Source organism: Rhynchophorus ferrugineus, unplaced genomic scaffold (genome assembly GCF_030347505.1).
Source record: "Rhynchophorus ferrugineus isolate W39M unplaced genomic scaffold, kcgeb_rfMv2 rfM9, whole genome shotgun sequence".
Classification (NCBI taxonomy): Eukaryota; Metazoa; Arthropoda; class Insecta; order Coleoptera; family Curculionidae; genus Rhynchophorus; species Rhynchophorus ferrugineus.
Window position 1 is genome coordinate 29,276,203 of NW_027472588.1, and position 20,380 is coordinate 29,296,582.

Below are 20,380 nucleotides of genomic sequence, written 5' to 3' on the forward strand. Positions count from 1 at the left end.
GTAATAAATTAGATATATCAGAATTATTTTAAATTGTCTACTAAACTAAAAGATTTATTAAAAGTCCTAGGCCATCCAATTAGATAAAGATTAGATCAAGTTCTTCAAGAGTTTTGGAAAGTATTGGTATTAAGTGTCACATTTTCTAAAAACTAAACTAAAAGGGAATTTTATGCATCGGTTTATCATCAGACTGGAATCTATGAGGAATTAAGGGTATTATAAGGAATTTAAAGGGTAAAGAACTGAACTAAAAAGAACTAAATTGGTACAATATGTATTAAATAAAGTATTTTCTTCTTTTTTTACACCTTTTCCCATCATTCTGGCAATATAGCAGTGTAGAGTCAAAAGAATAATGTTTCTTCAATATATATACCATGTTCCAACCAAGCTATGTTGCAAAAGGCGCTAGATCTGGTGAGTACGTTGAGTGCGGCAAAACTTCCCATTCGAGCTTTCTTTTATAAAACAATACGGTACTCAATTTATTCAATTGTCGATGCAGATATCTGCAATAACATTTTTTTTCAATCAATGTATTCTGTAGTGGTGTTTCTCTCCTTTTAAATATTTTCTATCGCATGTAAACACCTGGAAATGATTGATTCATCAACTGCTAAGCTCTCTGAAAATTCCTTGGGAATTTGAGCCGGGTTTTCCCCGAAAAATCTTAAGATTTCGTTGTCTTTGATTTGTTTTGGTACTCCAGACCGTTCTTTGCTATTATCATCAAAATGACTGCTTTTAAATCGTTGAATACAAAACTGCCAATTAGGATATGACAATATGTCATAATTTGAGATTGCACTTTTATTTTACTTAATTTTATCAAAACGAAACTCCTAAAATTCATAAATAATTTGCACAATTTACCAAATATGTAACACACAGGAGCTGATCTAGACTAAAAATAAATTCTTAGCGTTCAGAAATATATTTATTCAGATTTATGACGGACCCCTAGACTACGTCCATGTCGTACTAACCCTTAATGTCACTAACGCGAACCACATCTGTCGATTTTTCATCTCTAGTTGTGTTGTGGCTGTGTAGTTTACATCAAATATTTACAGTGTGTATCGTTCGTTTTAATAAAATAAATATATAAATATATGTGTGGAAAACGTAAAAGAAGTGTTAAATGAATTTATAAAAAAAATTCGGAAACATGGTTCAACATCTTAGTGATTTAATGTCAATATAAACGCATAACAAAGACAGTTGTTAGTGACAACACAATGTTTAATAATACGGTAAAGTTGTACAAACTATTCCCTATATTTAATTAATAGAAAACCAAACAAAAACGATGATTATCAGCTGATAATATCCTCAACCAGCAATACGCCCGGAGTAATAGGAAGAATATAATCCCGATCGGAGACAGGTAGTCCCATTGACGTTGTTTTACGTAATCCTCTACCTCCACCCACGTTGTAAATAAACTATAAATAAATAATGAAGTCGTACGATTGCGATTCATCGTCGGAGAGCGAAGATACATCGCACGCCATCTCTCGGGGGGCTGTGCAACCACCCCAATGGTTGCGTGGTGGCGCCACTACGTCCGGCTGGGGTTGGCAGGGGTTGCCTGTAAGTAGAATCTGTCAAAGCTTGATCGATTTTCGTTATTATTTTTTCCTTTTATTCTGTTTTATTTTAACTCGTTTTCAAGTTATTTGCTCGAGTTTAGACACACCCAAATTGCATCGATTTTTAAACCAATATAATGCATACTGTAGCTGAATTGAACAATTTCTTATATAGAACTATATTTTTAAATTAATATTAATATTAATATATTAATTTTAAATTAGTATTTAAATATGTAAACTATTTAACATTTTATTGTGAAACTAGGACTAATATATGAACAAAGTTCTTAATTTCAAGACAATGATAAATACGTTGAACTTATTAATATGCTAAATGCCCCAAATATTTCCTTTTTTTCACCAAATATATATATACTATGGGGTATCTGGACTGGACCTAAAGTTTAACGTGGGCTCCGAACCACGATCCTTAGCAATAAGCTTAAGCCTACCGACTGGCAAGTGACCAACTTTAGAAATCATCCCAGAAGATATCCGGTCTTACCCAGCCTGGTTGCTAGCTTGACTGGGATCATTTTCCTTGTCCGATTTTACACTCTTGCCTAGAACAATCACAAACATAAATTTATGACCATGCCACCGCAGGATTCGAACCCGCGGCTATTGCAACAGTAGGAGGACCGTCCTATCGCCTTTAACACTGCGCCACCAACCTGCTATATTTCCTATTATAAAGAACTTCTTACAAATATCAGCTTTGTATGTATTTTCTATATAGTTCAGGAACAACTTCAATATATTTTAAAGCAACTGGACAATAACAAATTTAAGTTTATTTATTTATTCATTATTTTAAAAGCCCATCAGCCTCTTGGGCTATTTAGGGTCGAGTTACAATATATTTTTAAATAAAGTATATAACAATGACAATAACATTCAAAAATAATATACTATACAAATTACAATAGAGAAAAATTACAAAAGCTGTATCAATCCAGCGGCCGTTAAAAAGTTGAAAATCATATCCCAAATGTTTGGGTTGGACCAGTTGTTTAATGACCTTGGCATTCCGGGCTGCCATTTCAGTACCTCAAACTTTTCACACTCCAGAAAGATGTGCCTGACGGGATTTCTTCCTTTTAACAGCTCCTGCGTTAGCCTGCTATACCCTATTCGCAGCCGAGCAAGGATGCTCAATTGGAAATTGTTGAGATTGTTAATATTAGGAGATTGATGAAAAACTCCCTTGATTTCCCATAACTTGTTATTTTCCATAAGGTGATCCCAATTTAGTTGATCCAATTTTTTTATATAGTTTTTATATGTGTTTTAGCGCCTTCCTTACTGAATAGAACGCTCAGTTTGACTGAATCTTCCTTTCTACTTGCCAGATAGTCGGCTGTTTCGTTACCGGGAATCCCCCTATGAGAGGAAACACATAGATAATTTATTCTTACTCCCCTCCTCTCCAGTGTTGTATGTAGCTCTCTGATAGCCATAACTAAAGGGTGGACTGTCTTTACTGAAATCAAACTGTCTAAAGAACTCATTGAGTATGATACCACAAGTATTGATGCGCCCACCGACAGTCCATCCAGGGCAGATAGGGCCTTATAAATGGCCAAAAGCTCCGCGGAAAAAATGCTAGTAATTGTAAAAAGCCAAAAGTGCCCCTCCAATAGTCACCAAGTGTATGCTGCAGCAACGAAATCTCTGCGTTTAGAAACATCCGAATAAACGGCGAAATGATTTGGGTAATTCTCCTCAAGTGTCTGGGCGAAGAGCTGTTTTACTATGGAGGAGCTAATATGTCTATAGATATATTGGAGTACTACCAGGGTGGTATTGTCGAAGTCCATTTAAATTTTTTCTGTTTTTTCTTGTTTTAATTGAATGGGTATTACATCAAAAAGAGTAAATTTACTTAGGGTTAATATAATTATTAATAAATTAAAAGTGACTAAGAGATGTGATTTAATGAGAAATATATATAATCCACAACTCGTTTTCGAATTATTTTCATTTAAATTTCTAATACCATGATAACGTCACAACGACAAATTATAAGTCGAACTAAAATGTTTATAAATTTAATAAAATTTCAATAAAAGTACTCAATAGCAAATGGAAACTGTTATTCTGTTAATATGCAAAGTTGTATAAAAATCTTAAATCAATCAATAGACTACTTTCCCAGTTTTGCGAATAAAAACATACATAAGCTGAATTTGTATATAACATAAGATGATAGGTTAAACATCCATATTGGATAGAATTTGCTTAAAATTCTATCATACTGGATGGCTACGTCGAGAAATATATGATTTCGTAATTTATAAAGTATGTAATTGTAATTATTGACTAAACAAAAAAAATTGCCGAAATAGATTATTATCGGCTATTTTTTGGTGACTATTCTGAAGACTTTCATACCAAATGCTTTCTTCGGTGGTTTTTGGGTTGGACGCTCAGAAATCAGTGAGTATCACGCTCACACAGGTCGTAGTTCAGTTCATAGTCCATATTAAGTTGTAAATGCAGTTTAAATAAAAACCAACTTAATAAAAAGAAACTCCAAAATAAATAGGAACTAACTTTAATCAGTACTTATTATTATTGATGTTATAAAGAATATTTTTACTTAACTTAACGCTCATTTAATTTCAGGGTAGTTCGTCAGGGCCTAGTTCATCCACTGCACCTATAGAACACCAGCAAGGATTTACATCGTTTGCTGGTGTCAATGCCCAAGATGAACCTCAAGTGCCTGGTCGAAGAACGCCTCTTGGAGCAGTTGGTCTTGGTGGGTTTTACTTTCAAGGATGTCAACAGAATATGACTACAGCTCACGGGCCGCCTTCAGATGAAAATAATCCCGATCCTGGTTGTTCTGGCCAAAACAGTAACAGGTATGTATAGACCTTCCGATAAAACAGCCAATGAACCTCATCAAAATTTATAATTCAGCGTTGCCGCATCAATTGTATTTCGGCATATATTTCCGAAGAACTTAAACTACAGTTAATTAACATTAAACACAATAGTTTGTAGGTTACAGTTGTTTTATTAACTACACTGAAATCATTTTCTACGCACCTATGCGGTAGGGTCTAGGAACATTTTTTATATACTGGTGTCTCCTGGACTCACAATTTGAATATTTACAATTTGATAATTTAATTAACAATTTTATATCGAAATAATGTATTTTCTTTCATTAGAGAGCATATTTACCTTTTAAATTTTAGTTCATGTTTCCTTCATTCCTGTATTTTCTTTTCTGAGTTTCTTCTGTTACTGCCTGTATATATGTTCTTTGTAAAATTAGATTTAATCACTACATTCTCCTTAATTCATTTAGAAGATCTGCAAAACAGTTAGCATTAATTCTCGTCTCATCATTCTAAATTAATGCTCATGTATATTTTAAGAAATTAAACAAATATCACTGCAAATTCTTATTTCGCACTCTACCACAAGACACACAGTTTATATGTTAATCATATAGTCATCATTAGTTGTTTCTTCTCTTAATACTCTGTGTTGTGTTGGCAATTATCGACATTGCGTGATAAGCTCACAAGAAGAATGTTTCATCCAGTCTCGTTTTGTAAGTAACTGATTAGAGAAGCAATATAATCGGATTATTATCATTAACGTTTTAAATAATTATGCAGACATCTGACAACAGGGTCGACCGTTACCAACACAAATCAAATTTTATAGGTTACATGTTCGGAACGATCAGACTCGATTCTTAACTCTCGATAATGCTAATTAGCAAAATGAGAAGAAAGCGGTCTTGCTCCGAGTTTAAAAATAACTTGTAAAATAACTATGTAGAAACGTTACATAGTGAATTTATTCAATTATATATATTCGACGGCATTGATGACGTGTATTGGCTGTTTTATTAAAAGGACTATAATTGCAACAAAGCCACATACTGGATTCAATAAAAAGTTGTTCAATAAATTTTGTGTTCGATAGTAGAATTTTATTTTTTGGTTATTTTTGGGTCATCGATTAACTGATTAATATTTAGCAAAAGCTCTAGGTGTTTCGTTAAACAGTATGAGTAATATTTTTATTACTATTTTTAATTTTAGAAATATTTATGCACAATGGATTCTCTATAAACGGGGCAAAAAACACCGTCGAATACGACTTTAAAAACGATTAAAAGAAAATTGTGCATCATTTTATTATTTATTCCAACTGAACCAACTGGAGTAAAAAATCCTGAGAATTTTGGTTTATAGAAGACAAAATATTTCAAGATGGCAATGCAACCTTATTCAGCTAATATTCACCAGATTTAAGGGTATAGAAGAAGTGAACGACTTAATTAAATCAGAATACTTGAAAACATTTTTACAAAAATTATATAAAATAATAATATGTATAATTATATTAAATAGTACAATCAGCTATCTTACTTAAAACATATCAAAGACTGAAGTCTTCATAAGCGCAATATTGAACATCTTAATATTGTTGAATATTTAGAGCATTCATGTGTTTTTCATTTTGATATCAGCATTTCAGTATAGATCTTCTGTAACATTTTCAACCATTCAATATACGAAAAATTTACCTTAAAATATAGAGGTTTCCAATATATATATAATATATAGCAAGCTGTGTCTCAATTTTTCCACTCATTTGAAAGACATTTTCTAGTTATTCAACAATATTGTTTGAAGTTTCCATGAGATATGACCTTCAACAAATTTTAGGAGTTCTTCCTAATGTTTTTCACTTAAAAGTAGTGTTTCTGTAAAACTTTCATTCTTCTTAAATGCCAATCATCATGTAGTAGATGTTGAAAATTCATGTGTTTTTAAGCCAGCTGCAAAAGCGATTTCAATCAATCCCATGATCTTGGTGGACAAACCTACTCATCTCTATGATGAGAACTATGCCATATGTCTGTCGTCCTTGTAAGACTGTCGCCTTGTCGCTAAAGATGCATTTTTAGTCAAAATTGGGTTTCTATGGAACACGCATTTTAAAAACCTAACGAAATTATCATTTGGACTTGCTCTTCAATCGTTCAACTTGCCATAGCGATATGGTATCAATAAATAATAAACAACAGGTTTATCATACGCTACCAAAGCAACATGACCGACAGCAAATCCAGGAACCGACAAATGAATTTTTTCATTACAACAAACGTGAAACATTTATTAATATAATTAAGTATGAGAAGTGATATTTTCTAATGAGAATTTTTTAGTATTACATATGAACAATACACCAAATTACGGGGTACTCGCTTGTTATGAAATCAGACACGGCATAAATATTAGAATTTTAATCTAAATATATAATGTTTTTATTGAAACAGCTTATTTGTAAATATCCGCAAGACAGCCAGTTTATTTATTAACTTATATTGTTTCATAACAGATCAGGGGAAATATTTAACACAGAGGAAAGGCTAGGTGTTCAGTGTAGCACACTTTATGAACAGGGGAGGGATTTTAACGTTTTTGTTTTAAGGAAAACGGACTATTTTTAAGAGTCAAGTTTATTTATTCATACATAATAATTAATTATCAGACTTTTAATTTTTAAATATCCGTTAGAAACACAATAATAATACTGTTCAACTTTAAACGTTGAATAATTCAAGATACCCAAATTAAAATGACTGCAGTCATCAAGGTCACAGAAATAGCTTCAACTTTGCATTACCAAATGATTAGGGAGAAATAATATTGATAACAATTTGGTGAACCTTTAGTGTGGCTGAAAATGTTTTTATGTTTTCTGCTGATCGGAGTTTTGCTTTTTGTCCGAAATATCTGCATCATCAATGGTCTAACTATGCCTTTCGCACACCATTTCTGAAGTGAATGAATGTGATAAGTCTTCCAAAGATGAAATATCGGTGCAACTTCTAACTAATCTATCTCAGGTTTTTAAGTTCCACCCACCCCATCTAGAACTCCTTATCGGTGGCGGACCTCGCATTAATTTCACGTAAAATTAATCAAGGTAATGTAAAAAGCCTATAACATTGTTGCTAATACTTTAAACATAATTTTATTGGACTATTGGATAACGTGACCATCGCTTAAGAACCGTAAATTACTAACGGTAGCCGGCATACTGTCACACTGTCAGATGAGTGCGATAAACTAACGGTTAAAGTGCAGAAACATATAGGTTGTTCAAAGTTATTTTGTACATATGTCATCTAAATTTGTGATGTGATCCAAACGTCGCAATGTTGCCGCATTAATTCTGAATTTTAGTTCAGTTGGGCTTTGATATACAAGAATCTCAATAAATATTGCTTAATTATTTCAATGCAATAAATCATTACTATTTAACAAAATACTTACTATTTAAATTACAAGTAGGAATTAGATCTTATTTCAGCCATGGCTTTCCACATTTTGGTCTATAGTCTTCATCTTTAAAATGATTACAAACTTTCCTGGACCTACATAGGAGATCATAAGAGACCCATTTAAGGTTTTCTTTTTATTACACTAATAAATTAAAATTCACAGAATAATCTAAAGTAATTGTTAAATATATATAAAACACATACCGAAAAAATTGTCGTAAATGAACACCACAAATTATATCACCTAAAAATAGCCCTTAACTGCTTAGGTTAGAATAATTAATATCAAAGCCGAATAAGAGAGAAACACACATATAGCTGTTGCATTTTTCATTTACATTTGTCCATATAACTTTCACTTCTATATTTCTTGATTCTATGTCCTTATGTCAGGCACACTGAAAATGACGCCCAAAATATATAAACAATAAACACACCATAGAAACGAAGTGAGCCAATTAAATCCTGTCGCGGCCCTTAGCTTAGCGATCAAAGCAAGTAATAAGTTAAAAGTAGCGACATCTAAATGTTGAAAGTCCAGAAACATTTCCTCGACATTTCCTATAAAGTTAAATCTCTATTTCTCTGTGGTTCTTACGTCGTAATTTTTTTATTGCTGTCATATTCTGTAAAAGACAAATTATACTATAATTGAATTTGGACATACATTAAATGACTAAAAATATGTATTAACTAAATTATGCAATAACTGTTCATGTGTTAACCATAAAATTACTTTTATACAATATTTTTAATATCTCCCCTGGACATAAATAATTTTCCCTGGCATCTTACGAGGCAAGGTAGATATGACAGGGGAGATATTTTTTGGCTAGAAAACAGAAACAAAACAAAATCATAACAGTGTTTGTATTAAGTAATTATCAAAAAAATATAGATTCTTATGTGCATAAATACTAGTAAGAAGATGGTGAGTACCGAGGGATAACAAGGTTTTTTTTTTCGAATGACGTTTTTTTATCCTAGACATCGAAAGTACCTCTTAACTTACAATGACTAATATCTCAGTTATAGGAAATTAATAATAAATTAATAATATCGCAATGTTCCATTTTTGCAATAACAGCAAGCAACAAAATGGAAAATATAATACACGTATCAATACTCTTCCACCTACACACAACACCCACGTGGTAATCCCAACGCTTCGCCAATTTCCAGATCGTTGGAGTCGAAAGCGTCGAACGTGAATGTCGGCGTCAAAGGCAAGGGCCGTCAGGGTAAGTCGGTGCGGCTGAATATCAACGCAAGGGAGAGGAGGAGGATGCACGATCTGAACGACGCCCTCGACGAGCTGAGAGCGGTTATTCCTTATGCACACTCGCCCTCAGTGAGAAAGCTGTCGAAGATTGCGACATTATTGTTGGCGAAGAATTATATACTGATGCAGGCCAATGCACTGGAAGAGATGAAAAGATTGATAGCGTATTTGCAAGGTAAATATTTAGCATACATGGTTTATTTCCACTATCAATGATGTTTTCCGAAAGTTTATCGCGTTTCATATTTACATTAGTAAATTTAAAATGGTTTCTCCTATGGTAAGTTTTGACTTTGTTACTCCTATATCGTCAACAATAAGGAGCATTTTCCATTAGTTTAAATAAAACTAAGAATATTTTATTTAAACACTTACATAATTATTCAGTCTTCAGATATTTCAGATCAATCAGTTAACTTATATATTGAAAATTGGGTCTAATATTTTAGCTAAACTATTAGGTATATGACTTAGATTTTGCAGAGTTTTGCTTTAAACTTCTAAAAATTACAGGGCGCTAATAAACAATAAGTTAAGAACTGTGCTGAATACCAAAACACTGTATTAAATACCAAGTCCAACAGGGAGACACTGTTTTTCACACCAAGAACAACAATCAATTTATCGGCACGGCATCGAAAGCTTGAAAATTCTAAATTGGAAGTTTTCGTACATGAAGGTTCACCTTGATGGGCGTAAAAGCCATAACAGCCTGTAAATCAGCTAGGAATCATCTAACAAACATTTGATTATACACAAAAGTTTTCATCAAATGGAAAAGTTTGACCATATACATGAGTGATTTATTAACTTCTGGAAATTAGTCATATGGCACAGCTGAATAGTTACAAGTTACTGTTAACATGTGAATAAACTGAGCGAAGAAACTGATTCACCGAGCAAGGAAGCAGTCAAGTCATGGTGCTATATTACATGACAACACTAGACCCCTTAAACTTATGGAAAACTCTCACCAGGCAAATTTCCGTCCAATTACCGTATTTTTCGGTCAATTGGGTCAACCCTCCATATCCTATTTGCTAAAATAATTTAATCGTGATAAGTTTCCTCTGTCAGTCACACACTTTCTCCGCCTGGTTTCCGAATTCACATCAGGGCTAGGAGCTGTCATCTGTAACTCATCACGAAGCGAGTAATACAAATTACCGCTATAGCACACACCTACATTCTGTTGGCCAAACCACGCTCCTTTTTCACTTGTTCACACTTCTCATAAGGCTTCACAGAATCCCTAAACATATTAGGAATCCTTATAAATCCTTATAGACTATAACAGCTAACCTAAAATTCATTTGATCTTCTCGAAAACATCACTTCTATACTACTATAACCTACATTTGGTTTCCGATTTATAAATTTGTTTCTACTGTCATTTCTCACCACTGTCATTTCTCGTTACTTTATTGACATATCCAACCCATATTGTATGCAGCTGTAAGCAATTGACCTCCATAAAGACTCACTCTAGTCTGCTGATGAATAACACATTCGACAAGAAACAAAGCGTTCAAAAAAGTTCACAAAAACAATGGCCAATATTTCCAAGCTTGCTATCTATTTTTTATATAAAATACGTTTGTTGAAAAATTTGTAAAAATAAAGTCATACTCCTAGTATTTAATGACAATTAATTGAATATTTCCAAGAAAGCGTATGTTATTACATTATTTTATCTAGATTTTTAAAAAATATTCTCTCAGTTCTAAAATCTCAATTTGTGAATATTTCACGAATTTTTCAGAATATTGTGGAGCAACTACTTCGATTTTGAGTTGTCCAGAGTATTCTAACTTCTTATAACTGACACTGATTAAGGTTCAGTTGATCAATTTATAAAATTTAAAATGATTAAGTTATTCTGTGTAGACTGGCTGTACATTTCTTGCAGCTCTTACGTCTTTCTTAGAAAAATATTTAGAAAATTCATATGTTTCTCGATATTTTCGCTATATTTCAACCTAACATCAACATTTATATGAAGATCGTTATACTGAAATTAGATACAATTTTCTTTTTTTTTAACTTCCAATTCTTATATTCATTTCCTGTGCTACCTTCACTGTGTCCTATATCCTAATCGCTGGTCGAAAAATCTGTACCTATTACACCAATATTGCTCATAAGGAATTAATGTGTATCCTAAAACATGGAATAGCCAAATCATTTGTGAAGTAGTAGCATGACTTGGGTTATCTTCTTCAAAAAAACTTGTACGGTTACGTTTTGCTCTCATCATTTGCTGTCCTTGTTGTTCTTTTTAAATCGTTGCCATTCGCAGACTGACTGAACCATGCGAATTGCTCAGTATTGTTCTAAGAGTGTATATTTACAAACTAGTTCAAAACAAGCAGAGTCGTAGTTCTGTTCTATATAATAAACTGTTATTTTATATTTGGAATAACTTACATTTTAATATATTTTCCCTTTCTTTATTTAGAACAACCTTGAGAATTTCTGCTTCATAATTATTTCCACATTTTTATTCAAGTATCTCCAATATAACACACAAACATTTTTTTCAGAAAGTCAATTTTATAGGTCAACATACTCTTCTTCAAGAATAATTTATTCCAATGCTTCTCTAATTTTCTATACCTTTTTTGTAGAAAAATGTGTTTTTGGTAGATTTAGATAAAAACTTTCACTAGCTGGAGTTTACTCAATTGACAGTCATTTTGACTTAAGTCGTTAGTAATGACTCAATGTTTGATCTATTGTCATAAGCTACATCACACAATTGTATTTAGGTTTTAGTAAGCTATTTAATGAGCTATTTTTTAAGTTTTCCGAATTAACTGCCGATATTATGCGACTGAACCATTGAGTATTACACATATTTGTATCACGTATCATTTGGAGATTTGGTTTTAGTACTATGGTATAAAAACTATGAACTTGTCAATCGTAGAACCACCTGTACAATAGAGAGAGACTTATTGAGCGATGTGTATTTTGGTTTGAAAAATAGAAAGTAAAACGATGTTATACGAGGTTTGCTATTTATATTTTGAGCTTAATAATGAAAAAGTAATTTGAAACAGTAACATAGACTAACAAAAACTGCTTTATTATTCAAAATATTCTTCTCCATGACGATCAATACAATTTCATGCACTTGAACCAATCTTCTCACAATCTCTTTTCAATAACACAGTAATGCCGAGATTCAAAATATAGCAACAGTCGTATACTATCAATTTTTATTATGTTGTGTGTCTTGAATTTTTTCTTCTGATAAATGTATAGGATTGTAACACAAAAATACTTTGCAGGTACAGCGGGAGCAACAGCTGGAGCTGCTATAGTAGCTCCGCCTGGTTTCGATCTTCAAGGCTTTCCAGCAGCCGCTAAATTTTTGCAGCAACAACAAGCCCTACAAGCCGAAAACAATCGACACAACGAAGGTAATGGAGGAGCTGCCGGCCCAGCTCTGTAAACTAACTAACATTTAAATTTAGTTGCAAAGCGTCATTAACGTCGTTTCGTTTTAAGACTATATTATAATTAGAAATTGTTTCAAAGACTGAGACATTTAAAAAAACAAACGTATTGATTGATGAAGTACAGTAAAAGTTTTATATAAATATTTAGCAGAAGAAATATTATATTATATTATAACTAGTCAAATGAATAACTGAATGTTTAAATTATAAGCAATATGTGTGTGATGTTACAAAAAATGATTCTAGTCAATTAACCAAAAGAAAAGCAAATATAATTCTTGTAATACTTGGGGAAAAAGTGAAACTCGTATTTAACAGAAATTGTGATTTAGATTTTTGTATTCCTATTTTAGTATAACAATTTTGATTAGATTGAAAATAAATGTGATGAATTAGTAGAAACTTTGGTATATTATTTAAACCTTTATATTAAAAAAAGTTGATGGTATTAAACAAGCTGTTTGTACGGTATTAACGAAATTCTAATTCTAGGTAAAAAGCCTATGTTTGGCATTACATATGGAGTATGAGGACAATTTTGGTTTGGCAGCGATGCAACCATCGATCTATTTTAGAGGTCATGTGCCAGTGAAACCATGCTACGATGATGATGAAACAAGCGGTTATTAGAAAAATCTACCTCTCATGAGTAATTTGGGTGGTGCAGAACTTCCTATTTGAACTGCAGCAATGTATCACTCACAACTTTCGAAATGCCGTGTGTAGTCGAACTATTCTTTTTGCAACAGTACTGCATTGAATTGTTCAATAGATATCGGCAAATATCTACAGGAACAGTTTCATTTAATTTTGTTAGCAGGTAATACACTACACCTAATTATCCCACCATGTGCATCTCAATACTTTATGATCATGGACTAACCTACGACTTTTTAAGCTTGGCATTGCCGTAGAGGATCGACTTTTTATTGCCAATCACAATGGGCCGCAGAAAACATTTTTTCACTTTTAAACGATTAAATGCTTTTGATATTAATTTTCCTTCATTTTTCCTTTCGCCTCAAAATATGTGTAGAGGTTGATTCATCTGAAGGTTCTTTGGAATTTTCACCTGGGTTCCGTCCAATAAGACTGGCAATTTTTTTTCTAATTGATAAATCATGTATTCCCTATATTTAGTTTTAAAACATGATTGAAAGCAATAACAGGTAATGAGAAATGACTTTGGATATATGTACAAAACAATCAATGCATTTTTGGTCCCAAGTACATAGAGCAAAATGATTTATGCACCCAAATAATATATAATGCATATCAAAACTATCCGTATATGATGTTAAAATACATATCACTATGATTTCATTGATCCATATTCTTTTTTGAGTTTTGTGAATAAGACAGATGCGATGAATAAATAGATGTGCAAGCAATATGTATCACGGGACGCTATTTTGATGAAAGAGTGTTTTTTCTTCCTTAATCATCAGTAAAATAAGCTTATTGTACTTGTAGTATACTTACCATAATACTTAATAAAAATAATCTATACTTAAACTCTAGATTTTCTCGTTTACTATATAAAACTTTGAATATTTACAGGAATAATCAAATATCTGATGATATGACCATTATTGAGTATTAGCTTAGTACTTCAGATATTGTAGAATAAAAGACTAAAGAGTATCACTAATGTGTTTTAATATAACCAATAAGGTCTTAAAATAAACACTATAGACTAGACCAATACTACGATTATAAGTCACCAGCGAGTTTACTAGGTAATATACATTACAGAGACCTTCTCGACAACTAGAGGACTTCTAATCCAACAAGAAGACTCAAGTGAGTAAGACCTTCTAGGTTATAACGTAAAGTAATAGTTCCAGTATTAAAACATAAAAATGATTTCGCTTAGCTAATTTTAATGTAATAAAGTAGCCAGTATCTATAATACCGATCATAAACGTTGCAATGTTGCTGTATCAACTCTGGGTTTTAGTTCAGCTTGGTTTCTAATCTAATAAAATTCTAATCTATATAAAATAATTAAACAAAACTATTGTTACAAAATATCATTTATTTTGATATGTTAGTAGTATAACTAATGTATATATTATCCAACGACTAAAAACTACAGTTAAGTACACAGTTACAATATTTATAGGTTAGGGTTGTATATAATTATATTCACATTGAACTCTTTTCTCATGAGTTAGAGATCTAGGCGTGTCTTCTATGTAGTTGTATCCCCTGGAGGTCTAATCCACCTAATTAATGATATCCAAGTAATTATTTTACTTTCATTAGAGCTAATTCACCTTAATGCATTTGCCATATATGCAAACCAAACCAAAAACCAAAAAAAAACCAAATTCTCATGTATATTCTGGATAATTACACACATATCTGTGCATATAAATTTTTTACACTCTACAATAACATTTCCTACAGTTATCATATATTAATTATATACTCACCTTTAGGTTTCCACTCTCACTCTGTCTTGGTATATAATCCCATATTCAGAAAGTTTAACTCATGTGAATAACTAAGCTGCTGATTTCCAATCTACCTAACATATGTTCACAATTAATGTGAACAGTGTTAAACACACAGTCTGATCGAATTCATTTAAAAAGTTTTAAGTTATATTTGGAACCTTAAACCATCTCTTAATAATGTAAAGTTGGATACAAAATAAGTGATTTTCACCCCAGGTTCAATTCGCTCGGGAATCTCACAAGCTTTATAGTGACATTATGGTTTTACCAGAAATGTGTCAAAAAATAATAATCAAAACTGCACGTATATCAGTGAGTAGTGTTTGAAATTAATTGAATTAATTCTATTTGAAAAATTCGAGACAAATTTAGATTATTTTCCGAATCCGTTTTACTATTTATCGAACTAATATTTTTAAGGTATTGCACTATTATTTGATTGTGTATAATTCTCACATTATAGGCATGAAATTACTTGACTTTAATTCGAATGCCTAATTCCGTAACAATAATATCACTGTTTCGGTGGGAGTTAGGGGTGTTTGGCAATTTGAGATATATCCTAGCCATGCCGACGCAATCCAATCACATACAAATTACATCCTAAACTAATATATATTCCCCGTTTACATAATTAGTAGTTCATGGAACACTTCTCTCCAGGACGTACGGACTGGAGGACCGCGTGGAGAGATCAAGGAGTCCTTGATATATTTATTATTATTATTAAGAAAATATTCGATATGATTTAAGTTTAAGTTCTTTTTTTCGTTTACTAAATTTTCTTATGGCTTATAAACTAATCTTAAAGGATTTACAACAGATGGTGTTACTGTGTATCAAGTCGCATTGGGTACATTTGTAAACCAATTCATTTCTCAAGTCTCACTGAAAGGTTTCACTTTTTACTATGTGTCATTTCGTCGAAGAGTGAATAACATTTTTCTTGAAAATGAATTTGTATCAAGTAAATCGCGGGACGTTTTACTTTTTTACTTCACTTTCAATGATGTGTGAAGTTTATGGCAACCATGCTCCGTTGATTTCAACATGTAGATAGTAGTATCCATATTTTAGAAGTGGAAATTTTAATACCGAAGACATAAACTTTTCGATATAAATAGATAATCGATGTTGTAGGCATTTGTTGATAGAACCATCAATGGTAATCGCTATTGACTAAAATTTATGAGTTTCAGTCGATTTCGGTTCTGTAGCATGACAGCGCTCGACCACATGTTACAAAGCCGATGAAAACATACTTGAATATATTAAAATGGAAAGTGCTAAGTGAAACCACACCCGCCTTATTCTCCTGACTTTGCTCCATCTGATGACCCTGCCCGATACTTTGAATAAAATACATTGTACCGATATTTGACAATGAAGCGTCAAATTGAAAATATTCCTTAAAACTAATTTATAGGCCATACTAAGTCTTCTTGTAGATGAATATTAATGTCAAGATGAAATAGAGGTACTGTATAAAAAAATTACGAGCATTAAATATAACAGGTCAATTGAGAAAAAGTCTCCGGCCTGACACATAGAGGGCGCTACTAGAATTTAATCCATATGATTTTAGTTAGCCCTAACCCTCAAAAGATGCGTGTATAAATTTGACAGCTGTCGGATCACTAGTTTATGAATTATAGCATTTTGAGTGAAGCAACTTTTGTTATTGTGAAAAAATGGATAAAAAGGAATTTCGCGTGTTGATAAAATATTGCTTTTTGAAGAGAAGAAACACAGTTGAAGCAAAAATTGCCTTGATGTCGAGTTTCCGGATACTGCCCCAAGAAATCAACCATCAAGGATTGGTATGCAACGTTCAGACGTGGTGAAATGAGCACCGAAGACGGTGAACGAAGTGGACTCCCAAAAGAGGTTGTTACCGACGAAAACATTAAAAAAATCCACAAAATGATTTTGAGTGACCGTAAATTGAAATTGAATGAAATAGCGGACACTCTAAAGATATCAACTGAATGTGTACATCATATCATTCCCGAATATTTGGGTATGAGAAATCTCTGTGCAAAGTTTGTGTCGCGCGAGCTCACTTTTGACCAAAAACAACGACGAGTTGATGATTCGGAACACTATTTGAAGATGATCAAGTGTAACAAACCCGACTTTTGCGTCAAGATGTGACTATGGATGAAACATGGCTCCATTGTTTCACTCTGAAGTCCAATCGACAGTCATTCGAGTGGACTGTAGAAGATGAACCCGCTCCACAACGTGGGAAAACGCAATAGTCGGTTGGCAAGTTTATGGCCTCAGTATTTTGGGATGCGCATGGAATAATTTTCAATAACTACCTTGAAAAAGGAAGGACTATCAACAGCAACTATTACATAGCGTTATTGGGTCGCTTGAAGGACGAAATCGCCAACAAACGGCCGCATTTTAAGAAAAAGAAAGTGTTGCTTCACCAAGACAACGCACCGTGTCACCAGTCACTAAAAACGATGGCAAATCCATGAATTGGGCTTCGAATTGCTTCCTCATCCGCCGTATTCTCCAGATCTCGTCTCCAGCGACTATTTCCTGTTCTTAGATCTCAAAAGAATGCTCACTGGGAAGATATTGTCGTCGAATGAAGAGGTGATCGCCGAAACTGAGGCCTATTTTGAAGCAAAGGACAAATCGTACTACAAAAATGGTAACGAAAAGTTGAAGGGTCGCTATAATCAGCGTATCGCCCTTGAAGGGAATTATGTTGAATAAAAAAAACTAATTTTGCCAAAAAAAAACGTTGTTTATGGTAGGCCGGGGACTTTTCAATTGACCTGTTAATATTTACCAATGCCATTAAAAATGTATTAACAAGTGGGAGAAACACGCGCGAGTTTACAAAAATCCAAGAAACATACAGCAAGTTGAAATATATTAAAATCAACAGTATAAGAATAAAGTTTCAAGGTGGTTACATATGGAGTAATTTTTTAACCGTATCGAGATTTAACTGTACTGATTTTATTGTATTAGGACTGTGTTGATTAGGCTATTAAATAATATAAATTTGTCTTATTTATATACTAAATCAGATTTATCTACATTTCCTTGTAATACATCAATACAAGTATGTAAAGTATTTACTGTAAGATAAATAAACATAATTTCAAATTTGCCAGCTAGTGGTGGTTATAATATATTGTAAAGGTCTGTTTACATTATTGTATTTCTTATCCTTGAGGCAAAATCATCATGGAAAGTTACCTGACTGAACAGCGTATCCAACTGATAAAACTTTATTACCAAAATGCGTGTTCGTTAATACAAACTTGCGTGATTTGTCCATATTGCAACATATATGCCGGCCTTTCCTAGTCAAATCGCCAACATCGTAAGTCAAAGTTAGGCTAGATCAACAGAAACTGCTCCAGACATCAACTTGGGCCTCCAGCCACTCAAAGGAGATCAAAATTAAATACTATAAATTAATAGCCACAAGTAAAGCTGTTTGTTCACGTACCATAATATCTAGCGACGAAGCACATATTTGGAGGTACGGCTATACATATGAGCAGCATAATTACTGGATATCCAACGGCCACAACCATCACGAGGTAATGTATCAGATTTTGGACCGACGATGTCCATACTGAACCAATTTCTATTAGTCCAAATTTAACGATACGTACGTGCACGATATGTAGTTCCAGCAGACGCCACGATGGAATATATAGTTTTCTCTCATGGTTGTGTAATTTAATACCTGAAGGTTTTCCATAATAATAAATATGCCCGCGATGTCTAAGGTTAATCGAGACCTTTGCTCAATGGATACGTATCACCGCGAGAAGTCGCAGTCTATTTGTGAGATGTTATATTCCATACCCAATAGTATGGAACTTAACGTAAAGGGTTTAGATAATAAAAATAACTATATTAATATCTCATACATAGTTTATTTCATTCTATTTCAAATTCAATACTTTGGTACAATAATGGAACAACATTCCATTGGTAACTATTCACCATAATGAACACTATAAAAAATTCACAGTATAGATATCAATAAATTTTTTCAAGCTCCATTTATTATTTGAATTAACAATAAATCCAACGCATCATCTTGCTAATTAATATGATGCTTCAATATATTACTATTCAAATTATTCATTTAATACCTCCATAATTGTTAGACGCACTGACTAACTGACATCTGCAAATTCCCGGGCGTTATCTCTAGCCAAGTTCAGTTTAACTTCAAAACGACGTTTTCATCACGCTTTTCGATCATTATCAATTATCAGTTTCATCTCAACAAAATCAATTTTTGATTGAAATAATGGCGTATCAAGAATGAGCATATCTATCTACATGGCGTTCACCTTGCGTAAGACTTATCCCACAGAAAATATGAATAATAATGAAACTAAATCAGATATATTGGCTCTAATGTGTCACTGTTTAGTACGAGTTTTGGTATAGAGGCATTATAAGTTCTTACTTCTTCAAAATTAAGCCTAGTCAAGCAGTTGCTGTTACTATTACTGTCTTCTGGTATTGAGTGATATTATTTGTTTTATATACCTTTTAGGGTATTATTGAAGTCAGTCTATGTTAAAAAGGATACAGCCACACTTATGCCAGATTTTCAATAGAAAGTACGTATGTATATTAAGAATGTATATAAGAGAATTTATGACGTCGAAACGTTAAAACGTTGCCGGATCAACTCTGAAAATGAACTAAATTTTGATATATAACAAAATTCTAATATAAATAAAATAATGAAACAAAAATAATGTTATCAAATATAATTTATTTTAACACCATAGTACATCTAATCCATATATTATCAAAGGACAATTAATTATACAATCATAATAGTTTGTAGCTTAGGTATACGCACACGTTAAATGCACGATATAGTGCTTTATGATATTTACACTGAACTCTCTTCCACACCACCTATGAAGTAGTAGTGTCCCCTGTAGACTCAACCAATCAAATATAACTAAATGCTCATGTATGTTCTGAACAATTACATACATATTTATGCACACAGTTATCATACGGTTATCCTATATCAATGATATACTTACCTTAATTTCTTTCCACTCCCATCACCATGTCGGGGTACTTCATTATTCTTTCAGCATTAGATCATAATCTCCAGCCTGGAAATTTTCATTCAATATAAGATGTTATTCTAATCTATCTAAAACTTGTTCACGATTCCACCATTTGTTAATTTCTTCTTCAGTGCGTCTGGTCAAATTCATTCAAACCTA

General features: G+C 32.6%; 1 protein-coding gene across 1 annotated transcript; it reads left to right on the top strand.

Annotated features, from left to right (window-relative positions):
* Positions 1-1,069: 1,069 nt before the first annotated feature.
* Positions 1,070-12,972, top strand: Oli (basic helix-loop-helix family member olig). Its single transcript, XM_076415430.1, has 4 exons — positions 1,070-1,596; positions 4,227-4,468; positions 9,106-9,380; positions 12,499-12,972. Exons 1-4 carry the CDS (start codon positions 1,462-1,464, stop codon positions 12,660-12,662), a joined length of 816 nt encoding a protein of 271 aa, XP_076271545.1. The 5' UTR covers positions 1,070-1,461; the 3' UTR covers positions 12,663-12,972.
* Positions 12,973-20,380: the final 7,408 nt, after the last annotated feature.

Excerpts from the sequence above, each read along its gene's own strand:
- Oli (XM_076415430.1), top strand. The coding sequence starts at position 1,462 with ATGAAGTCGTACGATTGCGATTCATCGTCGGAGAGCGAAGATACATCG. Across the intron at positions 4,469-9,105 it reads TCTGGCCAAAACAGTAACAG|ATCGTTGGAGTCGAAAGCGT; the intron begins GTATGTATAGAC and ends GCCAATTTCCAG. Across the intron at positions 9,381-12,498 it reads ATTGATAGCGTATTTGCAAG|GTACAGCGGGAGCAACAGCT; the intron begins GTAAATATTTAG and ends AATACTTTGCAG.